We start from the raw sequence: 24,055 nt of genomic DNA, 5'->3' as shown, positions 1-24,055 counted from the left end.
CATCACTAACCAATTTCGACAAAAATGTTATAATTTTGGTCTTGTACTGTCATATTTTACAGTATAACATTTGACAAATTCACATACAAAATGAACAATAGAAGGATTTCAGAATTCTATGTTATATGACAAGAATAACATTTCTTGTACTTTATCAACCTTCACATATACATTCTTCATGAAACAGATAAGAAATCATAGTAAATCAAATTCTTAGAAAATATAAATCTCTTCAATGTGGGATATCTTACTCCAATCTTCATCATTTTCCTTCTTGTACCTCTCTTTAAGAAGAGAACATCCATAGATTCCAAGGCGCCCTAATGTGGGTAAGCTTGGGAGAGATGTCAAATTATTACAACTATAAATCTGCAAGTAAACAAGAGATGATAGATTTCCAAACCATTCGGGCAAAGTCGATAGATCCCTCAAGTTTTTGAGCGTCAACTCCCGTAGTCCAGTGAGGTATTGAAGTTGGTTAGGAAGAGAACCCGAGTTCGACCACCCATCAAGGTTTAGCGTTCGGAGTGAAACAAGGTATTGGATACCGTCTTCTGGGAAAAAGACTTGTGTCCCAGGAAAACCATGAAGCGAAAGATGATGAAGAGAAACAAGCTGTTTCATTGCCTTTTCCGGCGGAAAATCCTTCAGAGAACAACAACTATAGAGTTCCAACCTTTGGAGTAATGAAAGGTTGCCCACCCACTCTGGTAAAGCCACCATATTACCCATATATCGAATTTCTAATTCGCGTAGAGTAGTGAGGTGTTGAATTTGATTAGGCAAACAATCAAGCTGGTTCCCTCCATCGATCTTTAATTTTCGTAGTGAGCTAAACCGTTCTTGAATATCGGTTTGTTCTTCTTCTTTAGACAGAAAAGGAAAAGAATTTGGTTCCCAATAACATAAACCAATGTCAAGTTCAGTGAGAGAGGTGAAGTAGAGCAAAGACTTCGGCAAAGAATTCAGTTCTTTACAACACTGAATAACTAGTTTTTCAAGCCTCGTACCTCGTCTTGGAAGCTTAGAAGTTCACCCACATCTTCGTTCGTAAGAAAACCATGAAAATCGTGGCAATGCCAGATCTTCAGAGATTGAAGGTTAGGTTGTAGTAGTGCTAGTGGAAGAAACGTAAGCCCGGAAACTCTATTTATTTCGAAGGAAGTGAGAGAGGATAAGTTGCTTCTTACTATAGACTGTACTGCCATGGCATTGCTATACTCTATACTCAGAGTCTTAAGAGAAGGAAATATAGTTGGTGTAGTTTTCAAATAACTACATAAATGGATAGTTAAGTTTTCAAGGCATGGGTAAGACATGAAGTTCGAAGATGTTGATGGTGGCGGGCCTGGCGGCTCCACCCAGTCTTCTAACATCGACATTCTAGACAGAGTGAGTTTTTTTAAGTGACGCAGCTGCCCAAGCCCGTGAAGTTGTTGGCACCCGCAGTCTCGTAGTACAATCTCTACTAAATTGGGGAGAGATGATAACAAAGTACTCGTCAACCATGTCGGGAGCTTTGAACCCATATAGCAATCGATAAACAATCTTTTCACGTAAGGATGAGGTTCAAGGGCTTCCAACACTATCTCATCAGTACATTCATCTACTCCCCGTCTCCGACTCCAAATTAGACTCAAGCTTTCGATTTTTTCCTTCCTCTTTAAATTTGCTCTCTCAGCATCTGTTCTATCTCTTACTAATTCCAAATTATAAATCATTAGTTCTCCTTCTAGACGGTTGAGGTGTTCTAACTCGCCAATACCACGTCTATTGTCAGTGCCTACTTTGAACAACGGTAAGTTTCGGAGGCGTCTCAGTCTACCTATCTCCATTGGAATGTCTCCCCACGTAGAATTATCAATTATAAGATATCTTAGACTCACCAATTTTCTCATATCATCTGGAAGCCTTTGGAGACAACGACATCGTAGTAATTTCAAAGTTTGCAAGTTGTAGAGACTATTGATAGATTTAGGTAAGACTTGAATTGGGGTATCTGATAGGTCAAGGTACCTTAGGTGTCTCAACTCTCTGATTGAATATGGCAACTCGGTGATGTTAGAGTTGCTTAAGTCTAACACTCGCAAAAGCTTATTATTGAAGATATTTTGGGTCTTCTTATATTTTCCTCCAATGCTAAAGATGGAGCGCAACTTATCACCATTCTTCAGATCTGGTATATCTTCGCCCGTTTTTTCATCAGAATTAGCAACCCATAAACGTCTTACTTCATAAACATTTCCGATATCATGTATGAAATCGTTTATCTTGCAGACTTTAGTATGTCCATAATCGTCGTTCTCAACACCTTGGAAGAAAGAATTCCACAGTAACATGTTGAAATAATAATTTCCAAGAGCTTCCATCGTCAATTTATTATTATCTTGTTTGGGTGGTTCAAGGAGTCCTTCTGCCATCCATAATTGAATCAAGGTTTGTTTCTCAATCCTCCAACCTCTTGGAAATATTGAACAATACGAAAAACATTGTTTTAAATGCAATGGGAGATGATTATAGCTCACTATTAATGCCGTTAGGTTCCCACATTTATCGTCATCCCAAATTCCACTGTCTCTAATAGACAACCACTCATTTTCCCCGTTCTTAAAATGCATCAAACCTCCTAAACTCTTAGCCGCCAATGGCACGCCACAACACTTCCTTGCAATATCTTTTCCTATCTCCACCAAATTTGGGATCTCTTTTATTCCATCCAAAGTTCGAAAAGCTCTGCGTTTGAACAAAAACCAACATTCATCTTCGGTTAGTTTCTCCATCTTGAATGGAGGAAACTTGCTTCCTACATTCGATGCAACTTCACCATTACAAGTAATAATTACGATTTTGCTTCCTTTTGCACCTATTGATGACAACACCTTCAATATCTCAATGAACTTCCCGAAATTCTTCTTCTCCAAATCATCAATCACTAATAAATATTTCTTCCCACTCAAATTCTCTTGGAGTTTACTTATTAGTAAATCTACTTTAGATACATAATCATTAGACCTAAGTTTAACTATGCATTCCAAGATATCTTTTAAAATTGTCTTAACATCAAAATCCTCGGATGAACAAACCCACATTCTCGATTCAAAACTTTTCTTTATCAAATCGTCGTTGTATACTAACCGAGCTAATGTAGTTTTACCAATTCCCCTTTCACCCACAATGGGAATCACACAAACCTTCTGCCCTTCTTCTTCATTAGTACCCAATGAGTTCATCTCTAATACCATTTTAACAATTTTTGATCTATCGATTTCCCTTCCAATAACAGTTTCGGAATCATCGGCGAAATCTAAGGTACTTTTAATCTCTTTACTTCCAATACCCTTAAACAAATTTGAAGCCCCTTCACTAGTTCTCAAGAAACCCCCATCAAAATCTTTTGATAAACAATCTACCCTTTGATTAAGAACAATAACTCTATGATAAATAGAAGAAAGTAAATTTGAAGCAACAAAGAAGTTAGTGGGTACCTTGTTGTTCATTGAGTTTTGGATTTCACACCTCAAAGCTTCATATAAGAGTTGATCCAAAATATCATCTGTGTCAAAAATCACATCTTTAAGCTTTTTCAACCAAAGAATTGTTGCCTTGTCTTCTTCTCTATATTCAAAATCAGAAATCAGAGCTTGAATTGTGCAGACTTTCTGTTTTAGGGTTTTTATTTGTTCCTTTACATCTAACAAAAGAACAATCTCCTTAGATGCAATGGAAGTCAATTTCTTCAAAATTTCTTTTGTACCCTTAATAAGAAATGATTCTGCCATTGTCTTTACAGCATCAAAGAATCAAGTAGGTTGTTGAGAGGAGTTGATGAAGCTTCTTTTATTTTTATTTGTTTTTCATATTTTGGCGCCTTGGGTCAATGACTCAATATACATGCATGTGCAAAGTACAAATCTATAGAGATCTAATCTCAAGATAGTTTCAAGACAAGATCCAAACATCATGATTAACTTTCATAATTAATCATTTTCAATTTGATTCTTTCACATTTGTCCAAGTTTTTATTTAATCAAGATCAATTAATTAAGGTGGCCAATACGTGGACAACCGTTTTTTTTATATGGACAACTATTTTCGGGCCCGATGTGAGTCAACTATGCTTGACTTAGTTGACTTTGATTTAATAAGGGGACAACTCCATAAAACCTTTAATATTAACATTTAGTAACTTGTGGACCATTAACAAAAATAATAATTAAAAATAGAAAACCTAGTTGTCTTCTTCATCATCATCTTCTTCATCTTGTTAATCTTCTTCTCACCTCATGAGTTTTGCTAAAAAACAGGTACTCATTTCTTCGTCCACATTTATATTTCAATACATGAACTAATAAAATAGTAAAGTACCAATGTTCAGTTGTTTAGTCGTTCAAATGATTAGGAAAATGCTAATTGTCTTCAATTATCAATGAAGATTTGTAGTGATATGTTATACTCATTTTGGTACTGCAAGGATACTATTAACATGATTTTTGTTTTGTTTTTTGTTTGTCAGATTGATTATTTATTTGGAAGCAACCCTATAGGAGGAGGTCCATACATAGGTAGGTTTTGGAAACAACTCACCAAACACAGGCTCACCACAGAGGAGCATCAGTCTCAGTGATGAGCAAAAATGAAATTATAAATGGCGCCATGAGTTTTGCTTCCTATTTCTCAAAGAACCAACCAAACCCTAACGAGTTAATCGGTGCAATTGTTGGTGGACCAGACCGTTTTGGTAACTTCATTGATCAAAGGTGGGGATCTCCTTACCAGTTTCCAACTCCCCTTACCAATAGCCATGCTTAAACCATGTACTTTTGTTAACTCCTCAGCTATTGTTTTGTGGGAACAATCACTGCTACTGTTTCGTGAGAAACTCCCAAAACAGTAGCAGTTAGTGGGCTCATTTAGATCTACTTGGTTGCCGCTCCAAAAGTTTTCTCTCACTAGAAATTTGAGTGTTGGTGATAAAGAAGTAGTTGAAGAAGAAGACCAATCTTAGAGTTTATGGGAAAAAAAAAGATTTAAAATAAAACATCTAATTTCAACAGAACTTGAGTGAAAATAATCGAAAGTTGTCCCCTTAAAAATTATTGTCCATATAAAAAATTAAATTTTTCTGGTTGTCCACGTAAAATAGTTGTCCATATAAGAAAAACGGTTGTCCACGTATTGGCCACCTTAATTAAGCATATGTGTGAAGGGGATGAGTTTAGGGAATCTTACGTCGAGCGGGTACCAATTTAATTTCCACTTAGAGCATCTCCAATGCAAGACTCAAGAAAAACTCTAAAAATCTTATGTTTCAAGTGTGAAAAATAGATCTCTAAATGGTCTCTTTCCTATTTGGCTATTTAGAGATACTCTATTAGAAAGCCTTCTCCAATGCAACACTCAAGAGAAACTCTAAAAACTTATATTTTAATATAAAATAAATTGATTTACTTATGTGACACTTAGAGATCCTCAAGAGGACACTCTAAATTTAAAGTGTCCTCTTAAGGATCTCTAAAATAACTACCGCCACCTCATTTTAGAGATCCAAGTCAAGTGTTGCATTGGAGATAGATTTTGAAGAGAAACTCTAAAAAAATCCTATGTGGCACTCTAAGATTTAGAGTTTGAGTCTTGCATTGGAGATGCTCTTATTAGGTCTAGGATTGCAGAACGGGAAATTTGACTAAAACTCCCTAAAAAATTTGAATTTTAGTTAATATTGCGGCCCACTTAGTGGCCCAACAATACATGCCCCATCAGGGTTCTGTGGGCACTTCTGTCTAGGTCTGTTTTGAGTTGTGTCTTTGTTTTTCAGCTTCATGATGTAATTCTCATTAGCCTTTTGGCCTATAAATGAAGTTTGATTCAAAAAAAAAAACTCACTGGGGCATTTTTGTAAATTATCTAATATAGGAAAAGGACGGAACTGACCTTATTGCAAAGCAGTTCAAACCAGATTGCAAAGTCGTTGCAAACCAGATTGCAAACCAGCGCAAACCAGTTTGCAAAGCTTTGCAAATCAGATTGCAAAGTTCTGAAAACTAGATTGCAAAAGTAAACCAGGTTGCAGAGTAATGCAAACCAGTTTGCAAAGTTCTACAAAGCAGATTGCAAAGTCTGTGCAAAGCTTTGCAAAGTCATTGCAAGGCAAACGAGATTGCAAAATTCTGCAAACCAGATTGGAAAGTTCTTGCAAACCAGATTGCAAAGCTCTGCAAACTAGTTTGCAAAGGGCAATTCTGACATTAAAAATGAGTATGCTTTTTAAATTGTCCTTCAAGTGCATTTCCAAACTTTATATGGTGCCTAGAAGGACAAAAAGATAATATGTCTTTTTCACAAACAAAAAAACATGAAATTGGACCTTCGGCCCAATTTCCTTTTGCAGAAATGAATACTATATTTTCTTTTTCTTAAAAACAAGTTTAAGCGGTAAATAACATAAAAATATTAATTTTCAGACAGTTTTTTGTTGCAAATTAATTTTCATACCTGAGTTTAAACAATTATATTGTGCTTTAACCGTTTGGTTGGTGCATAATTTTACATATTAGTCTGGTTTAGTCGAGACTATCAGATCTTGCAAACACGAGATTAACAATCACCAAAAGACCTAACGACTATGATATTGCTACGTTAAGTTGTGGAATATTATTAGGCTGAGGACTAAAATTAAGACATGTATGGCCAAAAAAAGAAACGGAAACGAAGGAAAGAAAAAAAAGGAAAAAAAGAATACCTATTCCAATTTGTCTTGCATAAAATCTCTCTAAATAGAACATCTTAAACACATCATTCATGTTACATATCTCACAAGTCTCCAAACTGGAAAAGAAATCACATGCTCAACTATCTTAATTGGAGAAACTTACGGGTAGATCAACTCTTCTTTTAATAATGTATCATTTTATACGGTAATTTAGTTTTTAGTAGGTTTAACCGTTTAACCGATTGTTAGCGTGATTTTCGAGACATTTGTCCTATTATCGTACTCACTTTACATATCATGTGAATGATCTTCCTTTTAAAGTAAGTTTACGGCTCAATAATTTAAATTTGGAGTACTTCAATCCCCAACCTCGCCAAATTCCTTCACCAAAATATACAATGTCTCACCTAGTTCACTTGTTAACTCTAAATGTTTTTTGTTAACTAGTTAACATTTATGTTTTAGAGATAACGTATAATTAAGAGTATATGTATCTATTCTATGTGGCTCCCAAAAATTATAGTATACTGTATAAAAATAATAATTCAAAATCGTTAGACATAGTGTACCAAAAAATATATACTTCAAGAACAAAAATACCCTTCAACAAGAAAATCCTTATATCTTTTTCTTGAATATTGACTACAAATCACTACACGAGATCGAACCTGAGACTTCCGTATTGAAGAGTAAATGCACTTAGGACCAGGGCTACTGCCTACGAGGTAGTTGGGCAAAAAAAAAAACCCTTGTATTGTGATAACGAAGGAGATGAAAACCGGGTTTATTAACTTTTCGGTTCCAATTAGTTAACCCAATTTGACATTTTTCTCAGTACATCTTTGTTTGTGTTTTAACTGTGAAAACAAATGAAAACCCACCCATCCATGATCATCGTTAAAAGAACACAATGAAGAACAACAACGATAACACCACAGAAGGGGAGCCAACAGAGAAGGATATCAACCAAACCCTCAGGAACGTTCAAGGGTATGTTGTTAAACCTTCAAAAACCCATCATTTATTTTCCTCTCTCTCATCCAATTTTACATCATTCGAACACCCACGAAAATGAATCTATTGAGAAAAAACCTCTGATTTCTTACAAACCCAAGTTATCAAAATTTAGCTGAAGTTTCCACATAACGAGATCTTTGGAATCAGAAGGTCTGGTTGGAAAATGTCATGGATATTTTGTGCCTAATCATGGGTATTTAAGAACCCACCAATTAGATCTAGCTGCTCCAATAAAATTCTGAATTTTCTGTTCTGTTAAACATAGAGTTTGATCCTGAATTAGGGTTTTAAATATTGAGCTTTGATGAGATTTAAACCCTCTTTAGGTGGTAGTAGTTAAGTTAAGGTGGTAATGAATATCCATTTGATTTGTATTTGCATAAATTTAATGTCTTGAATTGGCTTTAGTGTTCAATCGGAAATTAGAGAGAAGGTACAATAAGTGAAATTCTATATTAGTGAAGATAAATTTTCGGCTTCTTTCTTTCAACTCTTCAAAATATGATGTTATAATGGCAAAACCCATCTTGGGGTTTGTATGCTCAATGTTAAAATCAGGAGAAAGTTTTCCTATTAGGTCTCGGCTTGGCATCGTGTGAACTTTTGGAAATATTCACGTACACATCTATGCATTGTAGTTTTTCATTTAAGTGCTATCTTATAGACGTCAAAGGAATGCTCACGATAATTTATGCCAAACTCATGATCATTAATACAGAAATTAGTTTATGTGAGAGAACGCTAAAGCATAATCTAGACTATAATATTTGTAGATTCCGTGGTTTTGTAGGGGGGGGAGAGGATTTCTTTTGAAACTCAAATTACCCTTCTTTTATAAATTTATTCAGATGCATGTGTTCTTTTTGTTCTTATCATAACAGACTGCTCAAAGGTCGAAGTATTCCTGGTAAAGTGTTACTGACCCGGAGATCAGACCCATTTGACATATCTGGTTTATCAGATTTATCTCCAAATACCGAGAGGAGTTATCTGGAAAGTAGTCTAGGAGCAGGTGAACTCATGGGGAGGTCTTCTGAGGTACTATTGGCAGCACCAGCTTCTCACCTCGTATCAGTTTCTTTCAGAAAACAAAGCATTTTACAGCTGCAGGTTATGATTTTTGTGTAGGAAGATGCTGAAAGTTCACGTATACGAACAGGCGAAGCGATAGGCAGTTACTCAAAATTGTCGATTTCACAAACAGAGAAAACATCTAAGGAGGTTCTTAAATCTATGCCGGGAGCTAGAGCTACTGATTCAACAAGGGTCATGAAGTTCTCAAAGGAACTTACTGGACCGACAGTCATATTAGGTATTTTCTTTTTTTGTCTCTAACCATTGCTTTATCATTTGTATCTTCCATGCATAAATACCTTCAGGACTTCAAGTATTCGTCTAAAAATAAATAATAGGCCGCACTGTTGTTATTGAGCACGAAAACACTTTTTTCATATGCACTTTCTCTTTCTTATAACCATCTTCTTGCCTGTCCTCATTTTGTTTATGCTTGTTTATTTTCTGTCCCTGTAGAGACGTTGCGTGGGTTAGCATGGAATGGTGTCCCACCGTATATGCGCCCAGCTGCATGGAGGCTTCTTTTGGTAAGTCCAGCTTTTACTGTTGATAACTACGTGACATGAACACAAACACGGTTATTGGATTCTGACACTGGTACTGAGTGTCAGATACGATAACATACAAATCTCAATATAGGGGAACTACTGTGCTCACATATATTTTCTTTTCTTGCTATTTGGCCTTTTATTCTTACTTGCGATCTATTTCTTTTTTTGGATCGTTGTTAACTTATACATAAAAGTGAGATTAACCGAGAGTGATGTTTTAAGATCTAACACAATTTTGGCTATATACACAGAAAATATTCGTACAAATGGTCACATTATACCCCGAAAAAACTGTAGGTGCCGGATACATACTTGATTACTGGATACGCGTACCAATATCCAAGTAATTAACACGGCAGAAAATATTGAAAAGATTATACAAGTTACGTGGGTAATAATATTAACTATTAAGTATATTAATGTTAGAGGAGCAGCAAATTAGCTATTCGTTTCCCAAGGATGTGATATTTCGTTTATGTTTCTCGTGGACCATATATAGGCTATAGCATCTGTCTATTGCCTATATGCATGAAAGTTAAAGCTTGTTGGAGCTGTAGTATCTAATTCTTGAGTTAAATTTGACATCATTTTAGTTGATCTTGTATAAAATTTGGGAATTTGCAAAAAAGAATTGGATATCGAAGTAAAGCAGAAGGTATTAGAATCTTTGTTGCTTATTTGAAATTTATAGCTGACAACAGGGATATGCACCGACTAATTCAGATAGAAGGGAAGGGGTATTGATTAGAAAGCGGCTCGAGTATTTCGACTGTGTTTCCCAATACTACGATATCCCTGATACCGATCGTCCTGATGATGAAATCACCATGCTCCGTCAGGTACTTTTCTTAGGGTTCCAGCTCACTTTCATTTTCTTCACTGCTTAACCTTGACAACCCTATGCTTGAATATCATCTTATACATGTTTCATGTATTCTGTTGTTTTTTGCTTATTGCTCAGATTGCAGTTGATTGTCCAAGAACTGTGCCGGATGTCACTTTCTTCCAACAAGCACAAGTGCAGAAATCCTTGGAGCGAATCCTTTATACATGGTAAGTATCTCTCCTATAGAATACTGTCAACGTTATTATCTATCAATTGTCAACGACATGTTTACCAGTTACCACAGTACGCTACTTTTAGTTCCAACTCTCTCACTCTCGCTCTCTTCTTACAACATCGCGTTGCATGCCATGACATGCATGCGTTGTAAGGGTCGAATAGGCACATATGGCATGCCAGCCATGAAATAACATGTCATGAGAACTTCAAACAGGCTTCAAACAGGCTATGAGAAAGAACTGTAAACTGGTCATGATGCACAAAATGAACAAACTACATTCACTTTATATAAGTCCTATAAACATGGGATATTTCTTGAGGGTAAACTTCTATCCCCCAAGACTCAAACCCAAGACCTTTTATTTTCAGATGGAACACAACCATTATGCATGCCTGTGTGTAGGACTACTTTTCTCATCTATACTTGAATTTTTGGATTTTGAATCACGTAATGTTCCTGATGCCATTGACAAAGATCCCGTTACTTGGTAAAAAGCTGAATTATACATGCCATACATATTTGGTTTATGATTGAGTTTTATCTTCGGATAGTTCACCTTTTGCTTCAGATGAACTCCTTTGTGGATCTCATCTATTTTTTGGCCAAGACCTACATGTTTAGTAGAATATCTTAAGAGTCTTCCGGATATAGATGTTCTGCCGTTCACATATCCATTTGTTGTGTTTTGTAGGTTGATTGACTCATTTGGTGTTCTTTTCTTTTAGGGCAATTCGGCATCCAGCAAGTGGATACGTTCAAGGAATCAATGATCTAGTTACACCATTTTTAGTTGTTTTCTTGTCAGAATACTTGCAAGGGAGCATGGAAAATTGGTCAATATTGGATTTAACACCAGATAATATTGCTAGCATGGAAGCTGATTGCTATTGGTGTTTATCGAAGTTGCTCGATGGCATGCAAGACCATTATACATTTGCTCAACCAGGAATTCAACGACTAGTATTCAAACTGAAAGAACTTGTTCGCCGAATAGATGGTAAATTTTGCTTCCCTATTTTCTTTTCCGTTCTTCACCTCTATAAAAGAATTGGGCCAGGCGCGCTTTGGAACCTGAATCGGCCCAATAAAAGAATTGGGCCAGGCGCGGGTCGGGTGTAGCCCAAGTCAGGATTCAGTCGTCCATGGGCCCCCGTAGACTTGGGGTGAACGGATCAGGGTGTGGGCTCCCGAACTTCGCTTCCACCATGGTCTGAACCTCTTAATAAACAATTGAAAGGAAATCCTTTTAAACAGGAAAAATGCACGAACTGAAAAGTCTGAAACAATCGTCGTGGATGGGGGTATTCTCCTTGTCTGAACGTCAGTTTGTTTTAGAACGAGCTGTAGGTGTCAAAAAATAGAACAAATGGGAAAAAAAATATATTTTCGTTTAGGCTTTGCAAGTTACAAATTCCATACAAGGAGAACACTGGATATAACTCGTTAGGGTTACAATAATCATCTCATGCATTAGGACAATTAGAAATTCTTAATTGAAGGCCAAAAACATATATTCTGAGAAGCTTATGGTTGGTCAATTTGGTTCAATGATTTGACAATAAATTCAAGATTCTTCAGGTATAACTTCATAGAGCTCCGAAGGACACCTCTGTTTTGTTCTTCTGTTCTTTCCGGTGACAGAATACGTATATGTAAATGAAACAATGTATAACTCAGAGCCTGCGAGTGGCAGTTAATCCTCAATTATAGCATTTACTCTTTCATGCAATATGAGTTTGTTTGCAGAACCTGTATCAAGACACATGGAGGAGCAAGGGCTAGAATTTCTTCAATTTGCTTTCAGATGGTTCAATTGTCTTCTAATACGCGAGGTTTACTACCCTATACAACTATTACCTTCCATTCTAAATCATTTTAATATGTATTCCTTTCCACATATTAAGCTTCTTATTTTTAATGTTCTTACAGATTCCTTTCCATCTCGTTACTCGTCTTTGGGACACATATCTTGCAGAAGGAGATGCTTTGCCCGAATTTCTTGTATACATATTCGCAAGCTTTCTTTTAACGGTAAGATTGTCTGATTTTCTTCTAACTTTCGAAGTTTTTCATGAGAACTTGTTGCCTTTGATGTTCGAAAATCATATTGAACCTATACTATTACCATGTTTCAGTGGTCAGATAAACTTCAGAAGCTTGAATTCCAAGAGATGGTGATGTTCCTTCAACACCTTCCTACTCAAAACTGGACTCATCAAGAGCTTGAGATGGTCCTTTCGAGAGCGTACATGTGGCATACAATGTTTAACAGTTCGCCCCGTCACTTGGCCAACTCATAAGACGGAAAAGCGAAAAAGCGAAAAAGAGAGTTTCGATTTATTTATAAACCCACACCTGTCCAAAGTAGTCGACTTCTTTTGGTTTTTTGTATGTTGTTTGGGTTGTTGGTTTTCATGTGATAGCCTCATAAATGCCTGAGAAGACCTGATGATTTTGTTCTTTGACTCTTATACAACTACCCTTATGTTGCAATTTAACAATGGATGAAAGAGTGTCATGCTTATACATCTCTTGTAATTTTGTCTACTACTTTCCTGCATATCCATGTTTAGGGCTTACAGCAGAGAAATTGTATGAGGAGCATCTTTAATGGTGGAGGATGCCGATTGTGCTTGGCCATTTGAAACTAAAATCGGAAATAAATATGTGCAATTTATCTGTATAGTATGAGTACTTGCATGTGTTTACTTCTCTAATCACTTCAGACTTGAAAATAAATCTTTCTTCTCAGATTCAGACTTGTTTTAAAAGTTGAAAACATATGAACTGGATATAACAGACTTGTTTTAAGATCTCAAGATAAAACATCAAAACAACTAAAAGTACATATACAATCACTTTAGATTTCATATCCAAATCTACAAAAGAAAACGGCACCTAAGATAGCCATGTCTCATGGCAGCTTTGCCGACAACTTGTTCTACGAGTTACTCTAAATACCTTATGTCTTTTCCAGAATCTTCCGCCTATGTGTTTACGTTAAACGAACCCTTAAGGCGAGAGATTTTACGACAAGAATTGTCTTCATTAACTATACATCTGTTTTACTATGTACATGGAGCTTTAAACCTGCACCACCCCAAACAGAAGCACGCAGTAAAAATAGTTCATGACTTCGTATAATTCCGTGACTTGATTTGTGTTCAATCGCGTCGTTTACGGCTTCTTACATTAAACTTCTTGAATGCTACAACGTCTTACGTTTGGTGGGGAAAATAAGATCCAACACCTTTTATTCCCAAGAAACCAAATCAATGTGTTTACAATCTACATAAAGGAGAACAAGTACCATATTTTCGGCTATTAATCACAAGTTTTCCTCTTGCAGAATTGAGTTCTACCGCTACTTCCTTGGCTACCTTCTCCCGAATGGTATTCCTTATCGGTAAGAATGTGATAAAGTTCTGACCTTAACTGCAGCAAAGCCCGAATATCTTTATCCGAACCAAGAATGAATGACTCCTCTAATAAGTTTATTGCTCTTTCCCTACGATGTCTCTGCACAAAAAAAAAAACGTTTGGAATAATAGAAACCTGCTAATTTGACGCTTAAAATATGAAAACAGAGGCTAAGAAATTCAAAACAAGTTTACATACCCAATCATCATAGTCGAAACCGCTAGGGCTCGGCTTCGGAGTCCCAGAAAATTTCTCAGGGTTCTGTATCCGGAGGTGGCTTATGGTCTTAAACCATTCGACGTATCCACACTCACAATCCCATGGTCTAACGACAGGATGTCCACAATATGGTTCTCGAAGTAGATGATCCTGCCAACTATCCCAATATTGATATATGCCTTTGAAGTCAACAAGATACCCATGGCTATCTTTGGGCCTACAAACTTCGAAAGGAATGTATGGAGCGTTGGGAATGGTTTGGATCCTACCAAACTGACGCAAAACTCTATCTGGGTGATATGGTTCAACAATCTCGAATGCAGTCAAGCATCCAGAAAAGAAAGATATCTCGTCAAATACGTGATGTTCACGAGACGTTTCATATGGATCCCACACAACCTAGACATGAAAATGGATAAATAAACAAAAATTCATGTGGTAAGGTGTAAACATTTAAAGGGAATGTAGATATACTTACATCCTCTGCAGTAAGAGAGTCTAGCTCTTGTCGGATAGAGATTAACTCTTGGTCAGCATTTGTCGAAGCTACCTTCGGTATCCACCTCATTGTTCGTGGCCGTTCTTCCTTATAATCTTTATTTGGAATTGGACCCCCAACCCAAAAGTGTTCCCGAATCCAAACCTAAAAAGCCGCGAGGAGTGAGAACATGAATTAATTAAAATTGATGAACTTAATCACTGACAATAAAAATGATAAGAAGAATATACCTCGAAGAGTGTCAAACACCCTCCAATTTGTTGGACACCTGAACGAGAGGCAAGGCCCAAGTGGCGATAAAGAAACGCCAAAGTACTTGCACCCCAAGCATACTTGGATACTTTCGCCAAATCCTCCAACAACGTCATATATGCTACAAGAACCTTTGTCCCGGTCTTGTCAGAAAATATGGTACACCCCAAGAGAAACAATAAATAACCCCTAACCCCACAATCAATCTCTTCTGCAGTGTTGTGTTGCTTTCCAGCTAGATTCTCCATTAGCCATTTCATTCTTACCCTATCTCCTCGACACGAGCTTAGTTCATCAATGATTTTTTGTCTGTCAATCCCAAGTGTCCTGGTTAGTATATCACAAGCTTCCTCTTCGTTTATGGACTGCAGGTCTTCGGTTACTGCTCTCCCTCTAATCGATATGTCCAATATCTGTTTTACATCATCCAAGGTTATCGTCATTTCCCCAAAAGGAAGATGAAACGTATTTGTCTCAGGATGCCATCTTTCGACAAAAGATGAGATTAACGGCCGACTGATGTGCTTGTAGGGAAATACGGCCAACGAAGACAATCCACTTGCAAACACTTTGTCCCTGAATCCTTGAGATTCCTTCTCCAAATTCCATTGTGCTAATAACCTCCCGTGGTGATGGAGTTTCAACGCACCCCTTTCCTCCCCTGCCCATACTCTTGAGGCTACATGGGTGTTAAAGCTCGTTAATAACGTCTTGTCTTTAAGAACCTCTACAAATGGCAAAATAGCATGTTCACCAGAACAATATTGATCTGCAACTCTATGTCTAGGGGAGGCTGTAGATGGCAGCACTTCTGAAACCATTGAAGTGAGGCTCACCCTTGCTGTCGCTTTATCTTTTATACGAGCCATGAGGCTCCGTTCGTCAAAACAGCTGAAAACAAAGAAAATATTGTCTAGGCACTACCCGATAGAGAATACACTCTTATCCTAATATAATTCCTTCAAATACTCTAATTATAGCTTGTTACTAACAGTTTTTAGTAGTTACTTAAAGCAACTTATTTCGCTTTACTTCTCTCTTGTCGTCCCATTAAAGGATAAAACTTTTGTTTCGTACTTTGCCATATTAAGATTTTAGATACTAAAACCGATCGTTGTCCGAAACCGATCATATCTATAAGCTTAATGAATTTAATCCAAGGGAGATGATGCTCATTGACAAGTTCAATATACTTAACCACATTGCTTTTATTATTCAGCAAAACCCGATTATCTCGGCAAAGTCATAACTTGAGCCATTGTACATGTCTGCAAATGAGACCTACTAAAAAAACATCCCCTTTTCTATGTTTTGCTACCTATAGAAGGAACCCTAATCCCCATTTAACTCTAACAAGGAGAATGAAACCTAATTTCTGAAACAATGTCAATGAACTTAACAATATGAAACCCTAAGCTCATTTATGCAAAATTGAGATGTCACATCAAACCTTAATCTAGCATAGTTTTCAGTATAAAATTAAATAATAAAATCATGGATTTCTACTGGGTAGGAGATTATATCCTGAAAATGTTACCTCACTTGATTTCAATTTCTGTTTTCTGAGGATTCGACGCTTCCTTTGCTCGATTCTCTCTCCTCTCTCTCTCTCTCTCTCTAGTTAGGAAGAACTGATTAAGAGATTAAAACAGAAGAAAAATAAACTGAGAGAGAGGGGATGTCCTGATTATTCAAGTTTAATTTTGGATTGTTTTGGGATATTCGAAAAGTAAAACGGATGAATTTGTAATTTAATCCTCATCCAGGGGGTGGAGATAAATATAGTGTTAGGTGGAAATATTCTACCCACACCCAAACCAATATAAGATAGTTTCTCCAAGAAAAGCCAAGAACTGGTAGCCTAGTTGGTAAGTGCATGTACTCTACAATGCGAAAATCTCCGATTCGATCTGATGGAAGTGCAAATCTAGGAATTATGAACTTGGCAAATAAAATAGTTTCTATGGACTTTAAGTCATTTAATTTCGTCGGACTTTAGGCCATTAATTTCGTTAGGCTTTAGGTCAGTAGTAATTCAACTGATATCCCAAAAAGTAATACAAAAATACATCAAGAAATTATAAACAATATAGAGAAAAGTGGTGGTGGAGTTTCAAATTAACATAAATTTTGTGACCCAATGGCATCCAAAAATTTCATTGTCCCTTCAAAGAAGGTGTCCCTTTTAGCTAGGATTCTTGAATTCCATCTTTAATTAGAGTTTGGATCCCCCTTATGTATAATTGGGTTTTAGAGGGTTCCGACTACACTTACCAAACTGGTATTATTCTAACACTGGGAGGTTAAGTACTAACGGTACCGTCGTCACAAGAACGGTAACTCCTAAGAGTACTATAGTATGCCCTTTTTGTGTAACACTAAGACCTAAAAATCAAGTCATCTCAATTTTGATCTCTTTCTCTAAACTTTAGAGATCACTAATGAGAGGTTTAAGAATATTTTTAGAAATTCTATTTGTCATGTGAAAAGTGAATCTTCAGATTGCCTCTTTTCTACGTGACCATTTAGATATACGCATATAATAAAAAAAAAATCTATATAAAGATTTTAAAAGTCGTAACAACATCCGATAGATATTTTAGAGTGTCTTTTTGAGGATCTCTAAAATAACCTCGTCTATTTCATCATAATTTTTAATAACTGTTTCATTACATGCGATCTCTTAACTAAAATTTTATAAGTAAATCTACTGTGGCGATCCAACTCTTAGAGTTTGAGTTTCTCAGTCGAGATGCTCTAAGTCTCATTATCTTCCTCTCGTACATCCTCTTATAACGACTCCCTATATCTCTCTATTTGTTTCAATTTCTTTCTCTCTTTACCAAATTCATTCTCTCTCTCTCTCTCTCTCTCTCTCTCTCTGATGAAGAGTCGATCGGAAAATCTCCCTCTCAAGTGGGTGTTCATCTTCTCGGTGTATGGATTTAACATAAACAAGACTTGAACCAAGTCAATGGAGATGGTGTTTATCATTTGTAAAACTTGTGATGCCCATAAAACTTTCCCTTTAGCAATAAGGAGCGCCTTTAAACTTCCCTTCCTTTTCTCCCTCATTTACTTCCAACATGAACTCCATAAAATATCTCCATTTTTCACGAAAACAACGTAGAGAAAGAACCCTAACAATGGCGATTATTGGTATCCAAATATTTTCATCTCAAATCTCGCGATAGTCTTGCATTAATCTTTAGTAAATCAATCGTAACCGGATCTTCTACAACTTCTTCAATTTCATCATCACCATCTTCGTCGAAGAAAGTCTCGGATCGGTTCGTGAAGCTCGGCGCTATCTTCCTTAGTATACTTGTGTTGTTTACCAAATGCATTTTGATTTGTATTGATAATATCAGACTGAATTATTTGAATCCCTTTGTTTATTTTTATCATGTTAGATTTGTGAGAATAGTCCCACACTAAATCAGGACTCAGCATTCCAATAACAAAAAATATAATGTTTAGGTCATCTCTACTCATTGCTAATCGGTTTTGAGTTGGATGACCATAAACTTAACAAGACATTGTTATTGTCGGAAGAGCTTTCAATAAAGAAAACAGTGGTTACTAATGGTTTAAACTTATACTATGGTAATTATTTAGGGGGTTAAACTTATACTATGGTAATTATTTAGGGGGTTAAACTTATAGTATGGTAATTATTTAGGGGGTTAAACTTATACTATGGTAATTATTTAGGGGGTTAAACTTATAGTATGGTAATTATTTAGGGGGTTAAACTTATAGTATGGTAATTATTTAGGGGGTTAAACTTATAGTATGGTAATTATTTAGGGGGTTAAACTTATACTATGGTAATTATTTAGGGGGTTAAACTTCAAAGATGATTAGAATTACTTCTAAAAGTGATGAAACAAAAGATGGTTTAAAGTATTCTTGATTCACCCACCTAACAGACTTTTTAACCAACTCTTTCTTGATTCTGTACAGTGAGATCTACATTCTTATCTGTGGTTCTCCTTTTTGAACCGTCTGATCAAAGTTTGTTATCCCTTAGATAACCATCAAACCTGATCTTGACCCAAATTTGTTAGTTGTTGACTATCATTAACTACCAAATCCCAACTGAAATTTCAGTTATTTCTGTTCCAAGTAACAGAAAATGTTCTTCTCTAGTTCTTGGGTTATTGATTAGTATAAATAGGTTCACTAACCTCATTCATTAATATCCACCTAAATTCCAAATCAAAATTTCTTTCTTTCTCTTGTTCTTCATTTGTTTTCCCCTGTTTTCAATTACTCTTGAGATTAACACCTTGTTTCTCTCTCTCTCTAAAACTCAAAATGCTTTCTCAATGTCTTGCTCATATCTATGTAGTAAGTCCCAGTGATGGTAGTTACTTGGGATCCACAACTACCCGACTCGCCCGAGAATTTGTCAATGGTAATTTACACACACACACACACTCTCTCTCTCTCTCTCTCTATCCCTATCTATCTCATGTCCTCTGTCTATCTCTCTCTTGTTCTTATCACTTTTGCAGTAGGATATACTTTTAGGAATTCCAATCCAGATTATGCTCTTGGTGAACTCCAAGATTGGACTTTGAAGCGATTAAAACCAACGCTAGAGCCACGAGTACGATCTTCTTGATAAATTATCCTAAAATTCAAGATTTTGTTTTCATTTCCTTTACTTTTTAATATTCTTAATAACTGGTTTTTCTTTCTTATTTGAAGGGACATGAAATCTTTTTAGTGATTACCGAATTCGATTTGCCTGAAATGAGTTGTTATGAATTTGTCGAAAGGATTAAGGTAAACCCATTTTTTATTTTCAAATTGAAATGACTTGAAATGTATTGATTATAAACAAATAATGGAATAATTGATCAAACTGCAGGAAATTCCTTATTCAGAATACATACATGTTATGGTCATGGATAGGGTTTATAATGAAGAAAAACGTAAACGGTACAAACGATATGATTTGGTTTATAAAATCGGAGATTGCCCATTTATTTATTCTTTTAAATTTTGATTTTTGTTGTTGATTAGGTTTAAAGACAAAGGAGCCAATTATTTCGCGAAACCCATGGATCGACAAAAAATGAATATACTTAAAGAAGAAGTTTTACGAGTCGAATTTGAAAGGCAACAAGGTCTTCTTATTGATGCTCTTCCACATGAAGCTCAAAGACAAGAAGTTTTAAGGCAAGAAGCTGAAAGACAAGAAGCTCAAAGACTACATGGGTCAGACTTGATTATGTCTTGATTTTCTCATAACACAAGGTTTCCCCAATAAAGAGACGATTGATCCACTTACACAACTACTACTACTGTTTTTTCCTTTTCTTATTTTGTAATAGAGGCATCAACATTGTAACACAAGGATTTTTTTTTTTTTTTTTTGTGATCTTGACACCAATAATGTAGAGAGAGAGAGAGAGCTACAATCCTGTATGAATTTCATGAACCATAAAAATCAGGTTTTCTGCTTTATATTGCTATGTCCTTTTTGTCATTTTTCATGAAAAGATTTGGAAGAGCCAAAATAGTGAGGGTCTGAGGGAATTTAAACCCTTTGAAGACCCATAGTTGTACCCCAACAATTTTGGGGGGAAGTTGGTAGGAGCCAAGAAGAGGAAGAGGCTTTTGGATAAGTAATTAACCAGTTGGGATGGCTGGCTATGTGGAGATATCTCCTTTTAGATGTACATATTATTTGTTTGCTTGAGTTTTTGGTTTTTCGACGTTAAACTTAACGGCGTTAAGACTTCACGGGTTAATAACATGGATAGAACTTAAGTGGGTTTAATAGGCAAAGCATCAATTTTAGAAACACCGTTTTTCTTGTATTTTTCGATGCAAAATCACTAATCACATTTGTGTAGTCAATATTCTAAGATAATTCATGTTTAATAGATGACAAAGCTATTCCTTTTACTCTTTATTGATACATGGTAGATCGCAAGTAAGATTTAATTAATTCAACTTTATAAAACTTCTCTCCATAAAAACCACAGTAACCAAAATGGTAAAAAAAAAAATCTATGAACGATCCACGCATTCAGACTCCCTTCCATCAATTTCAAATACTCTAACACTTCAATCGGTCTTTTAGCATTCTCTGGTTAAACCCTTTTTAAAGCTTTCTGTTCAGAATATAAATCATCTCCGTCAATGTCGGTTTGTTGTTCATCCTTTAGAAAGCTTTCTAAATTGGTGCAACAGATCTTTAAATTCTACCTGTCTAACTTCTTTAAATCAAATAAAACCACAAAAATGTTTGCATATACTTGAAACTGTTCAAACCTAATTTTAATAGATAAACTAGCTAGATCAACAATAGTCAATTTCCAAAAAAAAAAAGAAAAAAAAAATGAATAGGCAAAAAATAGTTAATTTGAAATGATTATTCGGATGTAAATGTGTGATAAACCCTTGTGAGTTTGAAGAGAAATTAGAAAAGAGATTCATGAGAGTTGAATGACTTGACCTTAGGTTCATGAATAAACTACTTTGCCAACTCTACTACCCAAATAGAATTGTTATATGTGTGCGTAAAATAATACATATAATAATACTATCTATATATATAATGTTTTATGAGATGGGGGCCCTCTGAATTTGGGGGTCTTAGGTGACCGCCTGGGTCGCCTAGGTCCAGGGTAGGAATCAAGAATCCTTGGTCCATTCGACTACCAAGAATCTTAAGACTCTTGAATCCTAATGATTCCTGATTCCAGAATATGTATTGGACTCAAAATTCCACCCTACCCCCTAGGATTTTGGATTAATTTATATAGATTTCAAACTAAAATTCAAAAAAAAAAAAAAAATTTCTACAAAATAATTATTTAATTTTTTTTTTTTACGAAAATCATTTTATTTCCAAACCCAATTTTTCCGAACACCGATTCTTCCCCAAAAATATATTTTTCCTTGAAAACATTTTTTTTTCTCCAACCCCGTTTTTTTTCACCGAAAAATCGCTTTTTTTCTCGAAACCCGTTTTTTGATGACTGCGAATTCCTGAAAACTTTTTTGCTTCATGAAGACCGTTTTTCTCGAAAAATTTTTCTACGAAAAATGGTTTTCGTGGGGAAAAAAATATTTTCGTGAAAAAATTCATGAAATCTCGGTTATCGAAAAAAATGGTTTTCGAAAAAAAATTTATTTTTTAGTCCAAAATGTTCGCCGAAGAATAAATTCTCTAAGAAAGAAAGAATAATCTCCGGAGAATAAATTCTCTAAGAAATCCATGTTTTTTGTATATTTATAGGAAATTGAGCAAGCAAAGAAACTTCGTTTAATTTCTCTAATCATTAATGTGGGAATAAAAACAAAAGACAGACGACAATGTTAACATCTCTACCAGAGCAAATAATTATAGGGACTATATTTCATCACGCCTTTGGTGTCTGAACTGGAAGTCGACTCTTGAAAATATCGTTAGAGTAATTTATTACTCTAAGCTTCTCCTTTCCAACATCAAATGCCAATATGTTATAAGGAGAAAATGGATTTCCCAACCAATATAAAAAAAACCATTCGCATAAATTGGGTCTCTCTTAACAATTATCTTTCGAGTGTCAGTTTGAATGGTTCTCCAGATATTTTCACCGACAGTCAATACCTCACAAACATAAACAGACAATTCCTCAAAATCTCAATATTTATATGAAATCTTCACCGAGCTACTCCACATGAATACTACTTTATGTTTTTGAGTAATTGGATCAAATCCAAATCCACAAACAAGATCAAATCCAGGTCCAGAAAAAAGATATTCGGAATGAGGAAGTTTGGACCAATTTTTTCCTATATTTGATCAAATCCATGGTGTTTTTTTTCTCTAATACAATAATTGTAGATTCTAACAGAAAAATTGTGGTTGTTCACGCTTACGCTTCCTCTCAAGTGAAGTGCGCTTCTTCTCACGTGAAGTAGTTATGAGGAGTTTTTGGTGTGATTTTGATGATTGAGAGCTATGCAAATATTTATCTTCTTCGATCAATTACAACCAACTCTTACTTACACACTTAAATCGCATAAGTGACTTTGGTGGAAGTCTACTTAGTATTTCTAACATTAATTCATAACTCAGGACTTTTCTTCATTCTAGTTTTGATTAGTCTATTAAACTAGTTCAATTAGAATCAAATAAAAACCCTAGACTTGAATTTATAGCTTTATTAGGGTTCTGGGTGGACGGAACCGCCAAAGACTTGCTAAAAAGAAAATGTACAATTGTAAACCCTAGAGAAAATTAAGGTAAATAGAAGCAACAACTCCAAGGGCATAAACACCCATAACTGTCCCAACTAAATCCTTCCCAGACCGAGTCGCAATCCCAACCCCACCGATCCCAACGATTCCAACCGGAACTCGGATCATAATTGCTTTCCTCACATTAGAAACGATTTCCTCTTTCAAGAGTTCCACAGCAAAATCCTTAAACTCAATCGAATCCAGAGTTTCATCATCTTTAGAATTAGTTGAATTTTGTGACCGTTGGATCACTATCTTGAGAGCTCGATCAACCTGAACTCGGTCAGGAGGTGAAGAGACCCATTTCTTAACGAGTGGAGAGACGGCTGAGATTTTCTGATGAAGTTTTGATGATGCATCGAAGAGTTGGTAAGGCTTTACACCGGAGAAAGCATGTTGAGAGAGGTTTAAGCATTCTTGGTAAACTGAGTTGCAAGCTGAGTTGAAATCGGGTGATTGTGAGAGGGTCTTTTCTACCCTTTTTGAAGATGATAATCCCATGGATGCGTTTTTTGAGAGAGAGAGAGAGAAATGAGATGGAGAGAGTTGAAAGCCGACTTGATTTCCACCTCTAGCCTAGCCCAAATTTCTTATAATGGGCTGGCCAACCTAACCCGGGTATGTCCGCCACCCTTTGGTACAAAGGTAGGACATCCCTCCTAAGTCGATGAAGTTGTGGGATTGAGTCTCGGTAGAAGCAAGATTTATTCCATGTAATTTAGTCACTAAATAAAGTAAATATTGTCGGATTTTAGGCTCTTTCTTGTCGAGCTTTAGGCCTCTTTTATTATTGGTTTAAATTAGGCAGTTATCGTGCTTATCACATCTTAATGATGTATCAATGCCTTTTAAGGACTAACGTAGATCATAATCGATTTCTTAAAAAAAAAAAATACCTAACCTGGGTATGTGAGGACGTGGCCGTCTGACTTTTTTCAGACTAGGTCGACTCAACGCGACTCATTTGACACCACTAGATACTACACGATGAGATTACTAA

At 35.9% G+C, this 24,055-nt stretch overlaps 3 protein-coding genes and 1 pseudogene across 3 annotated transcripts; 2 read left to right on the top strand and 2 right to left on the bottom strand.

The window, feature by feature from the left end:
- Nucleotides 1-213: 213 nt before the first annotated feature.
- On the bottom strand, nt 214-3,779 carry LOC147559794 (putative disease resistance protein RGA4; annotated as a pseudogene).
- A 3,520-nt stretch (nt 3,780-7,299) lies between these two features.
- Nucleotides 7,300-12,943, top strand: LOC147559793 (GTPase-activating protein gyp1-like). The gene is made up of 10 exons (XM_086661745.1): nt 7,300-7,699; nt 8,608-8,764; nt 8,855-9,038; nt 9,257-9,327; nt 10,053-10,190; nt 10,313-10,404; nt 11,141-11,412; nt 12,162-12,247; nt 12,345-12,446; nt 12,551-12,943. Exons 1-10 carry the CDS (start codon nt 7,620-7,622, stop codon nt 12,713-12,715), a joined length of 1,347 nt encoding a protein of 448 aa, XP_086517871.1. The 5' UTR covers nt 7,300-7,619; the 3' UTR covers nt 12,716-12,943.
- A 6,069-nt stretch (nt 12,944-19,012) lies between these two features.
- On the top strand, nt 19,013-20,283 carry LOC147559792 (uncharacterized). The gene is made up of 5 exons (XM_086661747.1): nt 19,013-19,225; nt 19,326-19,420; nt 19,522-19,599; nt 19,685-19,755; nt 19,840-20,283. Exons 1-5 carry the CDS (start codon nt 19,126-19,128, stop codon nt 20,054-20,056), a joined length of 561 nt encoding a protein of 186 aa, XP_086517873.1. The 5' UTR covers nt 19,013-19,125; the 3' UTR covers nt 20,057-20,283.
- A 2,676-nt stretch (nt 20,284-22,959) lies between these two features.
- On the bottom strand, nt 22,960-23,659 carry LOC147559791 (uncharacterized). The gene has a single exon (XM_086657879.1). The coding sequence runs from the start codon at nt 23,554-23,556 to the stop codon at nt 23,044-23,046; it is 513 nt and encodes a 170-aa protein (XP_086514005.1). The 5' UTR covers nt 23,557-23,659; the 3' UTR covers nt 22,960-23,043.
- Between the last annotated feature and the right edge of the window lie 396 nt (nt 23,660-24,055).

The sequence above is a fragment of the Eschscholzia californica genome, unplaced genomic scaffold (assembly GCF_041429995.1).
Source record: "Eschscholzia californica isolate CP2 unplaced genomic scaffold, dmEscCali1.0.p SCAF_2, whole genome shotgun sequence".
In the NCBI taxonomy this organism is placed as follows: Eukaryota; Viridiplantae; Streptophyta; class Magnoliopsida; order Ranunculales; family Papaveraceae; genus Eschscholzia; species Eschscholzia californica.
Note: the sequence above shows the minus strand (reverse complement) of the source record. Positions and strands in the feature narration are given on the sequence as shown.